The 14,240-nt window shown below is 59.8% G+C and overlaps 1 protein-coding gene and 1 long non-coding RNA gene across 2 annotated transcripts; one reads left to right on the top strand and one right to left on the bottom strand.

The window, feature by feature from the left end:
* Positions 1-1,057: 1,057 nt before the first annotated feature.
* LOC141977529 (sialoadhesin-like) lies at positions 1,058-6,342 on the bottom strand. Its single transcript, XM_074939048.1, has 4 exons — positions 6,172-6,342; positions 4,552-4,620; positions 2,733-3,275; positions 1,058-1,158 (listed from the first exon to the last, which is right to left on the bottom strand). Exons 2-4 carry the CDS (start codon positions 4,589-4,591, stop codon positions 1,058-1,060), a joined length of 684 nt encoding a protein of 227 aa, XP_074795149.1. The 5' UTR covers positions 4,592-4,620; positions 6,172-6,342.
* Positions 6,343-11,127: 4,785 nt separating this feature from the next.
* On the top strand, positions 11,128-14,229 carry LOC141977280 (uncharacterized). Its single transcript, XR_012636194.1, has 3 exons — positions 11,128-11,386; positions 12,470-12,597; positions 13,583-14,229. It is a non-coding gene; the product is annotated as an uncharacterized LOC141977280 (long non-coding RNA).
* Positions 14,230-14,240: the final 11 nt, after the last annotated feature.

The raw sequence follows: 14,240 nt of genomic DNA, 5'->3' as shown, positions 1-14,240 counted from the left end.
CAGGTCCAAGCCCTCCCTCCCCCGGCCCCTCCCCCCTTGTAAGCCAATCTACAGTAACTCCTCACTTAAAGTCGTCCTGGTTAACCTTGTTTTGTTGTTACCTTGCTGATCAATCAGAGCAGGGGCTCTCCAACTTGTTTTTCCGTGGACCACTTGAGAATTCCTGAGGGTCTCGGTGGACCACTTAATGATCTTTCCAAATGTTGTTTGTATCGTTAACTAACCATTGTAAAGCACTTCGGGTGAAAGTGCTATATTAAAAAACCCTAAATAATAATGAACTTTTTTTCTTCTACACATAAAAGCACACAACTCATATTTTCATTTCAGTCGTCTTAACCTTTCTAATGGGATGGATGTGCCCTCTCTCCCCCACCGCAGCAGCCCCCAAGCTGGGGCTGGGAAGGAGTGCAGGGAAGGGTGTCTCTCCCTCTCTCCCCCACTGCAGCAGCCCCTGAGCTCTGGCTGGAAAGGAGGGGGGGGGGGTCTCTCTCCTCTGCCACAGCAGCCACAGAGCTGAGGCTGGGAAGGAAGGGGGTCTCCCTGCAGCAGCCGCAGCCCTGGAGCCTCTTTCTCTGGCCACCATAGCCCTGCACGTCCCAAATTCCCCCCACCCCCTCTTCTCACACCACTGCCCCTTCCTACCTACCCCCTATTCCCCCCAAGGCCACCACCTCCCCTTACATGTGCATCTTGTCCAGGGTCCACGCACCTAATTAGAGGAGCCAGGCCTGCGCAGCTCCACTAATTAGGGGGTGGCCCTTCATTCTCTCCTGTGCGGTCACCCAGGAGTGCACCTGAGAGGGAACTAGCCGCGGACCACCTGAATAGAGCTCGCGGGACACTGGTGGTTCACGGACCACAGTTTGAGAAGCTCTCAGTTCGAGAACATGCTCGTTTAAAGTTGCCCAGTGCTCCCTTGTCGGGTTGTTTGGCAGCCGCCTGCTTTGTCCACTGCCTGCAGAAAGAGCAGCCCCTTGGAGCGAGCTGGTGGGGCCAGGGTGGGCCGACAGCCCCCCCATCAGCTCCCCTAAGTTCCCTGTGCAGCAGCTGCCCATCAGGCTCCCAACTGCCGGCAGTTCAGCTGTCTCTGCCCACACGGCCCTGTGTTGCCCCTGCCCTCTGCCGGGGAGCTGCTCCGGGAGCCTCCTGCTCGCTCTGCAGGGCAGGTGACCAGATGTCCCGATTTTATAGGGACAGTCCCGATCTTTGGGTCTTTTCCATATAACGGCTTCTATAACACCCCACCCCCGTTCTGATTTTTCACACTTGCTGTCTGGTCACCCTATGTGCAGGTGGGGAGGGGGAAGAGGGGAGTTGAGTCAGGGTGTCCCCCTCCCCCGTTCCTGCCCCCCCATCTCCACAGAGGGTGGGGGGGACACAGCAGGGCTCAGAATGGAGGGAGCTTGCTGGCAGCAGCTGCTGTCTCAAAGTCTCTCACACACACACAGGGTGTGTGCCTCTGCCTCTCTCTGCCCTGCTGTCTTCCCCTCTCCCCCCTCCATTCCTGCTGCCTTGTAGAGTGCGGCTGCATTAACAGGGAGGTGTTGACTCCTGGGGGCTGAGCCGAGTGCGAGTTCATCATTCGGCAGTAAGACATTCCCTGGGAAACACCCCACCCTCTGACTCCACCGCCTCAACCGAGCTTCACAATCATCATCGCTGTGTGCAGTATTAAAGTGTTTGTTTAAAACTTATACTCTGCGTGTGTGTGTGTGTGTAGATGGATAGATAGATAGAGTCTTTTGTCCTGCAAAAAAAAAAATTTCCTGGAACCTAACCTGCCATTTACAGTCATTCTTATGGGGAAACTGGATTTGCTTAACATCGTTTCACTTAAAGTCGCATTTTTCAGGAACAGAACGACCACGTTAAGCGACGAGTTACTGGACATTTTTTAAAATAATGTAAAAATGTGAGTGCTCTGGGGTGGGGCTGGGATGAGGGGTTTGGGATGGAGGGGGCTCAGGCAGAGGGCTGGGGTGCAGGGGGTGAGGGCTGTGGATGAGGGGTTTGGGATGTGGGGGGGCTCAGGGCTAGGGCACAGGGTTGGGGTGCAGGGGGTGAGGGCTGTGGGGATGGGGATGAGGGGGTTGGGGTGTGGGGGGTGCTCAGGGTTGGGGTGCAGGGGGTGAGGGCTCGGGGGTGGGACAGGGCTGGGGATGAGGACAGGCTGTCCTGGGGCAAGGGCCAGAGAGGAGGACTCCCCCCAGCCCTCTCCCCACAGGCAGCAGTGAGCTCCGGGGGAGGGGGAGGCAGCAGTGAGCTCCGGGGGAGGGGCCCCCCCTTCTCCCCTGCACCACACTCACCTCGCACCACTGCCATTGCACGTGCTCCTCGGGCCCCTCTCGGGTACAGGAAGCCCCCTCGCCTCCCCTGCGGTGGGGGCCGTGGGGGGGGCTGCCATCACATGTGCCCCTCCCCCCTGCTGCTGCCCCTCACTGTAGCTTCACTGGGGGTGGGGCTGCCCCCTGTCCAGCGTGGGGCAGGGGCGGTGACTGTGGGCGGGGCCCCCTGTGCTAGTGCAGGGTCCCGCTGGAAAATGAAAGTGTCTGCGGGGGAAGGGCAGGCTCAGGGTCCGCCTGTCCCGGCAAGGGGGGCTGGGAGCCGGGGGGGGGGGCTAGGACCCCGCGGAGGCAGCTGCTGCGGGGAGGCGGCAGGGAGCTGCAGGGGAGGGGCGGGGGACACTCGGGGGAGCGGCAGGGGGCGGCAGGTGGGGCCGGGGGAGAGACCCGGCCCCGAGCATTGCTGGAGCCGGGCCCCCGGGCTCGCGCCTGTGTGTGTGTGTGTGTGTCCCGGTGCTGCCCCCTGCTGGAGGGGACAAGCCCTGCTCGGGGTGTCTGCGCCGGCGTGTGGTGCCCTCTCCGCGGTTCTCCTCGGGCCCTGCCTTGACCCGGGGGCGCTGGACGGAACCCGGTTACCGGAGACACGGAGCCGCTGTCCTGGCTCACTCGTCCATCTGTCCGTCCTGACATAGCCCGCTGCATGGAACCGGAAGCGGTAGGTGCCCTGGTCGCTGGGGCGCAGCCCCGACACCCGCAGGGAGCAGTCGCGCTGCAGGTCCCCCAGATAGCGGGCGCGCCCCTCGAACTCCGGGTGGACACGAGCCTCGTCCGAGTGATAGACGGTTTGATCCTCGTCCCGTGTCCAGATCACGGCCCAGACCGTCCACCCCACGGGGTAGGTGAAGGAGCAGGGGATGGTCACGCAGGAGCCGGTCCCTCTGGCCAGGGGCCCTGGTGCGAGTGTCACGCCCCACTCCTGGGCGTAGGCGCCTGCCGGGGACAGGAATCGGGGATCAGACCGGCGCCCGGCCCCTGAGAGCTGGGGAACCCGCCCGCAGGCTGGGCTGCCGCACGGATCCCGCCGGGAGAACCCAGCATCAGCTCAGCCCCCAAACCAGGGGCTTTAAAACACAATCGGGGATGTTGTGTTGTGCGGCTGCCTGAGCCCCCCGCCCTCTCCTGGCTTGGGGGTGACAGAGAGCCCGGCCGCGCTCCCCTGTGAATTGGGGAAGGAGAGTTTGGAGGTGCCCCCCCAACATCAGCCCATCCCCAGCCCAGCAATTACTCACCCCAGCCCCCAAATCACTCCTGTCCCCCCGAGTTCTCCCATCAGTCCAGGCTGACCCCCTCCCCACATCTGCCCAGCCCCCCTTCTGTCTAGTCCGTCCTCTGCATCCCATTAGTTCACCCCCTCTCAGTTCAGTCCCCCTGAAACCCTGCTCAGTTCACCTTCCCTGGCCACCCCCTTCAGTCCAGCCACCCTCAGTTCACCTCCCCATCCCCCCTCAATTCAGGTCCCCATATTGCCCCTCAGTGCACCCCTCATCCCCGCTCAGTTCAACCCCCACCCATAGTAGGGTGTCTGACCCTTGGGCCAGAGGCCCTGACTGCAGGAGGAGCCCCACTGGTGAGGGGTCAGGTTAGGGTTGCCAACTTTCATTGGCGAAATTCCTGCAGGTTTCATCACATGACAATCTTTAATTAAAGATTCATCTTTAATTCCTCGACACTCCAGGGAAATCCTGGAGGGTTGGCAACTTTAGGTCAGGCACTTCCCATGCACAAGGAGCTGGGGGCGGACGCGGGCAGGGGCCAGCCAGGCCGGAGCTGGGCGGACGGGCAGGGCAGGGAGCAGAGCTCTCCAGGCCGGCCCAGGAGACGCCCCGACTCGCTGTGGCAGCCAGAAGCCCGGAGGCAGGATGTGGCGCAGGGAAAACGGCAGCCCGGGGGACGAGAGCTGCTGAGGCCCTCACTGCTCAGCCCAGGGTGGCCGAGGCTAGACCAGGCTGACTCTGCCGTGAGAACCAGGCGTGTTCTCCACCAGGGTGAAACCAGCAGCGAGGACCCGGCTGCTCGGGGTCAGGTTCAAGGCCAGACGCCCCCTAGGCTTGAAGTGGAGCCGCTGGTGCGAGTGGCTGGGATTTCCCTTTGATGGAGCCCGATTCCGAGCACCCTCCTGGCAGTGTAGATGCACTCCCAGGGCTGGGGAAACGGTCCCCAGCAGTCCCCTGGCTGACAGCACGTGGCGTCTGTGTGAATTACTCACCGGTCAGGAGGCAAAAGGCAGGGACGAGCACCAAGGCCATCTCCGTCCAGGGCAGAGCGCTCAGCCGGCCTGGGAGGGGAAAGGGGCCGGGAATGATTCACCTGCAGCATTTCTGGGTGACAGCTCGTCTGCGCCGGGTGATGGCGTCCCGCCGCGGGATCGGCTGCATCACCAGGTATTTTACACCTAGAGCCCTTTGTAAAAGAACTTCCTGACCAGAAGGGAGTAAAGCATGGAGATTGGCCTGGCGGAGCAAGGACTGGTTGCATTTCTATCCCTGTGTGCCTAGCGGGCCATATGTGCTGGGCTTACGGTTTCAGGGGTGAAATGCAGCCACCTCTGGGGAGGGGCGAGTGGCTCTTTGGCAGCTCACAGCAACGCAGAGGGCATTTTTAGGGCAGGAGTGGAGGACGGTTCCTAAGTCGAGCCGATATGTGCAGGGAGAGTCAGGGAGGTGGAAGGGAACAAAGCACTTTGCGTTGTGGCAGGGACCCCAGGGGGACATTTTGACCCCTTGGGGTAGAGCCATGTGGGGGAGGGGTATCACAGGCAGAAGGGGCAGGGTCGGGGTTCAGTGTTTCAGTGGGGAACAGCAAAGCCCCAGATGCAGAGATCAGCCCTGACTGCAAGGGGAGAGCCCCCTACACAGCCCCCCGGCGCATCCTGCAGCTCCGCACCCCCTCGTGCTTCCTCTGCTGCTTCGCCTCTGATAGCTGGATTGTTTATCGGGGCCCGTCTGTGTGTGTATCTGTGACCCCAGCCTGGGCAGAGCCAGTGTCTGATGTTACCCAACCGCTCCGAGAACGTTCGCTCTGGGTCACGGTGCAACTGGCCAGCAAGGGTCTGAGGGCCCGGGTGTGTCTGAAAATAAATTTCCCTTTTCAGAGTTGGAACTAGAACCCAGGAGTCCTGGTTCCCAGCTTCCCCTCCTTCAACCCACTAGCCCCCACCCTGCTCCCAGAGCTGAGATAGAACCCAGGAGTCCTGGTTTCCAGGCCCCAGTTCTGTCCCAAACATGATGCTCCCTCTCTGAACAGTTGATCAGTCTAGCATGGGCTCCCCCAAAAGATCTCAAATACCTTCAGTGACACCTTCAAGAACAGTGAAATGCAGCCTGCTCTGGGGTAGGGCACGGCAGGTGTTTAACAGCGCCTGGTAATGTCACCCAGCCGTGTTCAGTCCCCATATCTTACACTGTGAGCGCGTCAGGCGGAGACTGGCTCTCACGCTGTGCTTGGGAAGCCCCCAGTGTATTTTCAATGCCACCCCCAGTGACAGTGTGGCCCAGTGGCTGGAGCACACCAGTGGGACACAGAGCCCCGGGTTCTTCTCCTAGATCTGTCATGGACCCACCATACAATAGCGGGCCAGTCACTGCTCCTCCCTGTGACTCAATTTTCTCTCTCACCTATTGTCTATATTAATTGTAATTTCTTTGGGGCAGGGACTGTCTCTGGCTGTGTCTGGGCAGCGCCTGCCTCACCAGGCCCCGATCTCAGCTGCGGCCCCTCCCATAGGAAACTCTCACCATTTAATCTCCTTTTAGGCATTTAGAGATGCGAAGAATCATTCTCCCCAACTCTGTCTTTTTGCCCCAAAACAAGGAAAAGCGTCTCCTACCTGGGCTTTGGGCCTGGGTTAGTGGCTGGGTCTCCGGTCTGATCCCACCTCTGACACTAGCAGGAGAGCAGGGCGGTTGGGGGCAGGTAATGAGGAATCATCTTCATCTACATCTGTGGCAATATTCCCAGGCGCTGTGAGTGGCTGGTGGCTCAGGGGAGGAAAGGGAACCGTGATCGTGTGTTCCCTGCCTTTAAAGGCAATGTACTTGCTGGTTTGGTAGCAATAAGGTCCAGTGGTTACAGTGACTGAGACTCAGGACTTCCGGTTTTTATCCCCAGCTGGGGGAGGGGCGTGGGGTCTAGCGGTTAGAACAGGGGGCTGAGAGTCGGGACTCGGGGGTCCTGGCTCCACGCACTTCACTTTGTTGTCTGGCTGCCGCAGAGAAACTTCCCCTTTCTCTGGAAATTGCGAAAGCTCAGCCCCAGCGCTGGTGACAACGGGGGGTGTGCGGTGGTGCCTGTTCCTTTTAACCCCGTTCAGCCCCAGAGACTCCCCAGCCCCAGGCCAAATGGGCCCGCTCGGTTAGAGTTCGAAGGACAACGACACCCATGCTCGGAGAGACCCTGGTGAAGGAATGAGGCTCGGTCCTTTTCTAGCGCTGGCCAGCTGGGATCTCAAAGCATCTGAGGAGCCGCTCAGCCCTTGGCGCGAGAGGAGGGTCCCCATCCCCCATGGGCAAAGGGGCAGAACCAAGAATAGAGCCCAGGAGTCCTGACTCCCAGCCACTGTGAGGGGTTCCCTGGGGTGCAACATGGAACTGGGGTACCGCTGAGCCCTCTCGCTTACCAACCTGGGCTCCCTCTCACACTGTGATGCTGAGTAAGGACTGAGTCTGGGGAGGGCTACAGGAAGATAGTGTCTCCAGGGAGGAAGGCCTGGGGATATGGCCCCATACCAGGGCTGGACAACTTGTCAAAGAGGACATGAAATTGTATAAAAGATCCTTGGGTCCTGAGTCTGTCATCTCAGATCTGCTTAAGCTTCTTCAGGGGAAGTTTGAGTTGCAAGATTGAGGTCCCAGTTGTGCTGGTGCGCCCTGAATGTGAGATTTGGACATTGGACTATGAACTATTTCTGAAAAAACACTTTGCGGCTACAAAGCTCAGCATCTCTGCTCTGAATCTGCACCCAAAGGAATTGAACTGAGGTCTGTCTGTATATGGATCTTTTAACCAGACTCTCTCTCTTGTTTTTTAATAAATTTTAGTTTAGTTCATGAGAATTGACGGGAGCATGTATTTGGGTAAGATCTGAAACATTCCTTAAGCTGGGAGGTGATGCGTCCGATCCTTTGGGGGTTGGTAGAACCTGTTCTTTTATATGATGAAATACGATTTACAGAAATGTTCGTCATATTTGATGTGGGTACCTGGATGGAGGCCTGAGGCTGGGTCACTTTAAGGGAACTGTGTTGTTTGGACGGCTGAGTAACCCGTGAGGTAATAAAGAAGCTGTTTTATGCTGTCTTGGTAAATCTAAGTGTTGGAATATCCACCAGCTTTATGGGGATTGTCTGCCCCATTCTTTGCAGTTCACCCTAATTGAGTACTAAAAAATAATACCAATAGGATCTTACAAGAGGGATAAGGGAAAATGCCACGTTTATTGTAAATACAACACTTAGCATATGCTTTCAGTCACACAAAATACACACACACACACAAGTCCTGCAGATGGTCTTTATAGTTACCAGTCTGTTTGTAGCTCAAGTCAATGTACTGGCCAGTTAGATTGAGCACGAGTGAGGAGCAGGGCTCTGTCGGACGCGACCCGATGCTCCGAGGCTTTGCAGGACTGAACCCAGAGTTCCACGGCAAAACACCCCATCTTTATAGTTGTAAAGTCCCATTTGAGTCCATGCATTTTGCAATGTCCTCCTGTAATCATTAGTCCTTAAGTGGTGTTAATCTTGGGGTTTTCTGCTGTTATCATGTATTTGTTGTCTCGCCTTCGGGGGTGCCTGCCTCACCTCTGAGGTCCTCAATGCTGCTGACATGTTTAGCGTGGAGACACTGGATATTTTCTGATTGTCTCCTGCTGTTTCCAAGTCTCTCACTTTTTCTTGACCATCTGGACATTTGGGATGGCTTTCACACTTTCTCTTTTCCTGATGCATGCATTCCTCATTCCCACAAACAGTCTCTCACAGAAACCTTCCAAGGTATGCAGAATACATTGTAAATTAAGCCTTGCTAAATCTTAGAACTAAAACAATTCACATTGGGGCTTCAGGCCCTCAACATTTCTCTAATCTATTTACCAGAGACACAATACAAAATCCTGTCTTTTACTAACTAAACTTTAGAACAGGTCCTAATTGTAATGCATATGGGAAACAGGATCCCAGTCTCAGACAGTCATTCCTTTCTGTTATTCCAAAAGGGTGGCTGGCAGAATGAAATCAAGGTTTACAGCAATTCTGATAGTACAATTTTAAAATTTAGCCCTACAGAGTGACCACAGCTGGCTCCCTACTAGGATCCCCGTCACAGCCATGAAGACGCTGTCACGGTTCCATTTCTAGGGGAAGGGCTGGGAGTGGTTAGAGCCGGGGGGACTCCTAGGCTGTGTTGTCGGACCTGAGTCCCTGTCATTGTCTAACCTGACTCTCGCCCTCAGTTGCCCCCAACGTGCCCAGGATCGAGGTTTCGTGGCCGGCAGGGAAGGCAGCACTAAGGGAAGGCGACAGTTTTACCCTCCACTGCCAGGCTGCTGCCCTGCGGCCCATCACCGGGGACATGTGGCTGCCAGAAGCCGGGCGGGATTTACGTGTTGAGAAGGCAGCCGTCTGAGCCCCAGCCTCATGGCTGCCAACCTGCTCCTCATCGTCCTCGTTAATGTGGGGGCTCGTTACCTGCTTGGGAGAGGCTGGCGGCAGGAGGGGGCTGTGGAGAGTAAGAGCCGGGCTGGGGGGATGGGAACAGGGATGGGGATGGTGCAGGGGGATGGTGATTTGGGGGGCTGGTGGGAGACACCTAGGGGAATACCGGGGTGTAGCCGGTGAGTTTAGCTGATTGTGAGGTTGTGATTCGTTAACATGTCATGTCCCGTACAATCCCTGTCTGTTCAGTCGAGTTAAGAGGCTGGATTATGGAGGTCTCCAGCCAATGAGGAGTTTGACGGAATAAGCCCGTGTTCGAGAGCTCAGGCGGGAAGGCTGAAACGCGAGGCCTGTGGGCTGAGGCCTGCAAGGTTTTAGCTTCGCTATTTTGGGCCTCGGAGCGAAGAGACGCTGACAGAAGGAAGTGAGCGAGGAAAACCCTGAGGCCCTGAGATGCTGGGCAAAGAGGCCCCAAGGAGCAAAGTTACAAACCATCAGCCGGAAGATGAACTTTAAATCGCAGAAACGCCGTAGCAGCACATCTGGCTCCAGCGTGTGTCTGCAGCCCCGGCTACGGGTCATGTGTCCGTGCTAACGAGAACAAAGAGAACTAGACACGGCCTATAGAAACCGGGGGGCCTTAAGTCTCGAGGGGACACAGACCCCGAAGGGAAAAGGGGGGTGACACTTTCACGTACACACACAGAAGGTCGCTAGAGGAAGAGTCACACCCCAACCCCAACCCCATCTGGGAACTAAGACCGGATGCCTCTATTCAATGAGGGTGTGGGGGCTGGGAGCCAGGACTCCTGGGTTCTATCCGTGGCTCTGGGTGGAGTGGAGTCTAGTGGTTAGAGTAGCAGAAGAGCCCAGAACTCTGAGCCCACTTGTGTATGAGGGTCTCCGATTCACCCCCGTGCCTCAGTTTCCCAGCTGCACAGCGGGAACCCAGAGGCACGCCTGCTGTTAGGCTGTGTGCATCGCCGCAGGCCGGGCATGGCACAGTCCAGAGTCAAAGGCCCCGGCTGCTCCTCGCATTTGATTTCCCACTTGGGGGACGGGGCACGAAGAGCCCTGAGAACGCCCCTCCCCCGCTGCTGAGCAGCGCAGGGCGCCAGAGCAGCTGTTTGTCCCGCGTCAAGGGCCACTGGCTGGGCCTCAGCCGGGGTAGTTTTGTCACAGAGACGCTGCCCCTTCCTCTGGGCTTTGAGCAGACCAAGGTCGGGGGAGGACCTGGGGGAGCAGCCGAGGTGTGAGAAGCGGCATTGACCATCCCTGCCCTGTCCCTGCCGCACAGCACCCCCTCGTGCCCCCACCCTGCTCCCCCGCAGCACAGTGCCTCCAGAGCCTCCACCCGGCCCCCTGAACCGCAGCGCCCCCTCGCGCCCCCCCCGTCCCCTCACAGCGCCCCCTAGCGCCTCCACCCCGCCCCTGCAGCACAGCTCCTTCTAGTGCCCCCACGCTGCTCACCCGCAGCACAGTGCCCCCAGCTCCTCCACCCGACCCCCTGCAACACAGCGCCCCCTAACGCCCCCACCCTGCCCCCCACCACAGCGCCCCTTAACGCCCCCACCCCGCCCCCCCACCACAGCGCCCCCTATTGCCTCCACCCTGCCCCTGCAGCACAGCACCCCCTAGCGCCCCCATACTGCTCCCCCGCAGCACAGTGCCCCCAGCTCCTCCACCTGACCGCCTGCACCACAGCGCCCCCTAGCGCCTCCACCCCGCCCCTGCAGCACAGCTCCCCCTAGTGCCCCACCCTGCTCACCCGCAGCACAGTGCCCCCAGCTCCTCCACCCGACCCCCTGCACCACAGCGCCTCCTAACGCCCCCACCCTGCCCCCCACCACAGCGCCCCTTAACGCCCCCACCCCGCCCCCCCACCACAGCGCCCCCTAGTGCCTCCACCCTGCCCCTGCAGCACAGCACACCCTAGTGCCCCCACCCTGCCCCCACCACAGCGCCCCCTAGTGCCTCCACCCCGCCCCCTGCAGCACAGCGCCTCCACCCTGACCCCTGCAGCACAGCGCCCTCTCGCGCCCCCACCCTGCCCCCCACCACAGCGCCCCCGAGGGCCTCCACCCCGCCCCTGAAGCACAGCGCCCCCTAGCGCCTCCACCCTAACCGCAGCAGCCCAGTACACTCTAGCGCTGCCTGGGGCATTGGGCCAGCCCTGACGGCCAGGGGAGACCGCGATGACAAAGGCAGGGCCCCACCCCTGTATCCCCCTCCGCGGTCCCTCTGCGACACCCACTTCCCAGCCATCTTGGGCCAAGATCTGTGTCTCTCTCCCTCCTCCCCGGGATTATTCCCGGCTGCGCAGCTGCCTGCCGACTCGGGGACACCCCCAGCCAGCCGGACGGCCTCCCCCCGCCCGCGGAACGGCCGCAGGTAAGTTGCCCCCCAGCTCTTCTTCGCAAGCAGCGTGAGCCCCACGGTGCGAGCGTTACGGGGGAAACACCCCTGAAGCAACCCGAGAACCACCCTGTGTGCTCCAAAGCTCCCCAGAGATCCCCCCTCCAGCTCCCCCCTCAGGCTGCGGGAGGGGTCCGTCCTGCACGCCCCAGCCCTGGGGTTTGCCCCCGAGATGAGCAGCACGTAACGGTCTCAGACCTTTGCTCTCCAGTCTCCAGGGGGAGGTAATCAGCCGACCGGGCCCCCCTCTGCAGGGTGTCGCTTCCAAGGGCCGGGTTCCTGCAGGAGCAGAGATGGGGAAATTGTCCTCCCGCCTCCCTGGGGATCCCAAGGAAACCCGCTGCCCACGGCTTCTTCCTGGGACACGGTTCAGTCAGTCCCTTGAACTCCGGGTGTGACACCTGTCCCGTCTCCCGCCTGGAGATCTTAACCCCAGCCCCGACTGCCAGGGAGAGCCCCCACCCTGCAGCACAGCGCCCCCTAGTGCTGCTCTGGGGCATCGGAGCCAGCTCTGACTGCCAGGGAGAGCCCCCACCCTGCTCCCCGAAACACAGCAACCCGAACGCAACCCTTGGGCATGGGGGCCGGACCTGAGTGCCCGGGAGAGACCCCACCCTGCCGCACAGCGCCCCCTAGCGCCTCTCTGGGGCATTGGGTCCAGCTCTGCCTGCCAGGGGCGAGCCCCCAGCCCACCCCCTAAAGCACAGCACTCCATAGTGCCAGCTGGGGCATCGGCGCCAGCCCTCACTGCCAGAGGAGAGCCCCTCCCCTGCAGCACAGCGCCCTAAAGTGCCAGGGAAAGTTCACGGCCCCGGAAGCAGAGACCTATAGATTGGCGGGGTGGGGGCAATTGACCAACCAGACGGGGGAAGATGGGGGACACACAGAGCTCCTCACATCTGGTCAGAGCACCCACAGCTCCAGCTGACTCTGAAATTGACGGTAGATCTGAGAATCGGCTGGGGGTACCATTGTTGCCTTCCAGCCTCAACCCTCGAAGAACCCAGGAGTCCTGGCTCCCAGCCTCCCGCTCTAACCACTAGCCCCAACTCCCATCAGCAGGGGAAGGTGCAATTACCTTATAGCGCGTCCTGCAGTCGCGGCTCCGGCAGCCAATCTGGCTGGGGGGAGATGAGCAATCAGTCCAGCGGCTTTGGAGGGCGAATGGGGAAGTGGCATCTGATGGGGTAAGGAGGGGTGAGATTTCTGTGGGTCCCCTTGGGGGGCGAGCTGGGGGGGCAGGCCCCAGAACACCTTGAAGGGCAGCTCTAAACTTCCCCCTTTCACTGCAGGTGTAGGGGGTTGTTTAGCAACGTCTGAGTCCTTTCACTTTCCTCTCTCTGGCTAAGCAGGGGCGGGCACGATCCGGGCACGGATGGGAGATGGGCAGGGAGCCGGGGGGAGGCTCTCCCCTGGCAGTCAGGACTGGCCCCAATGCCCCAGCATGGCACTAGGGGTCGCTGTGCCTTAGGGGAATAGAAAGGTCACTAATTGCTCAGGATAGCTCAGCCTGGACCCGCAATCAGCCTGGGGCCCAGACAATAGGGGGCGATCGTGGCCTCGGCACGGGGGTGGGGTGGAATATACCATCCAATCTGTAACCTCAGCCCTGTTCCAAACAGAGGGGCCCTTCTCTGGCTCCACGTCCCCCCCAGGTGGGCACAGACAGAAGTACAGCGAGGGTCTGCCTGGCCTGGGCTGTCGGTTCCTTAGCACTGCGGGGCTGCGGTCTGGTCCCAGGATAGTGTTGACCCCGAGGGTTTGGGTTTTGCCCTGGCAGGCCTGTCCCCCTTTCCCGCCCCTGGGAAACCGCTGGCTGAAATGTGGCCAGAAAGAAAAACACCGTCCCTGGTTCTGTCTATTGGCCCCTCTCCTGGCCCAGCCCTTCCCGCCTCCATCAGCGGATGTCCTGGACCAGTCACTCTTGTCCCTCCCCCAGCCAGAGACAGAACCCAGGAGTCCTGGCTCCCAACCCCCATGCTCTAACCGACTGGAACCCTCTCCCACCCCAGAGCTGGGGATAGAACGCAGGAGTCCCTGCTGCCAGGCCCCTGATCCAACCGCTCGTCGCCTGACTGCCCACAGGGGCAGACACACGCACACCTCAAGCTGGGGGTGTGATCACGGGTCTTCAGACCCTCTTTCCCACTGTGTGTTTTTCTGCGTCCCCAGCAGGAAATCCTGCGCTCCAGGGATACTGCCAGCCCCTCGGACAATCCTGGAGACTATTCAAACAGCCTGGGGACTATTGTAACAGAGCCCGGCCGAGGTCCCTGCGGGCCGTGGTGCCCTCTGCGCTGCCAGGACCATGAACCCCATGAGACTCCACCGTCAACGCCCCGGCCTGTGTTCACCCTCCTCGAGGAGCCGGGAAAACCCTCTGAACCAAGCTCACGCCCACTGCTCGTCCCCCAGCTGCTGGGTTCTCCTAACTTTGACTTGACCCTGGAATTTCCTGCCTGTCTCCTCTTTGGGATTTGAAATCTCCCTTGTTCCCCTCTCCTTTGCTCCTGGGAATTCCTCAGCACGTCTCACCTTTAACCCCAGATTAACCGCTGTTTTTTGTCTAGAGATTTCCACTATTTTTTCTAAAGTTGATCTCGAAAAAGAATTACCCAATCCCTGCATTGCGGAGCTATTTATTCCCAGTCAAGTTCTCCAGTAGAGTGATGGCCACGTCACCCCAGCTGGGGGTCTGGCCCCATTCATTCCAATGGAGCTACGGCCGCTTGACCCCAGCACAGGCGTCGAGCACCCACCGGCAGTCCCCCATCAGTGCTTCCCCCTCCCTCCCCGCTCCTCCTGCCCACCGGTGCACAGGGGAGAGGAG

Source organism: Natator depressus, chromosome 24 (assembly GCF_965152275.1).
Source record: "Natator depressus isolate rNatDep1 chromosome 24, rNatDep2.hap1, whole genome shotgun sequence".
NCBI lineage: Eukaryota > Metazoa > Chordata > Testudines > Cheloniidae > Natator > Natator depressus.
Note: the sequence above shows the minus strand (reverse complement) of the source record. Positions and strands in the feature narration are given on the sequence as shown.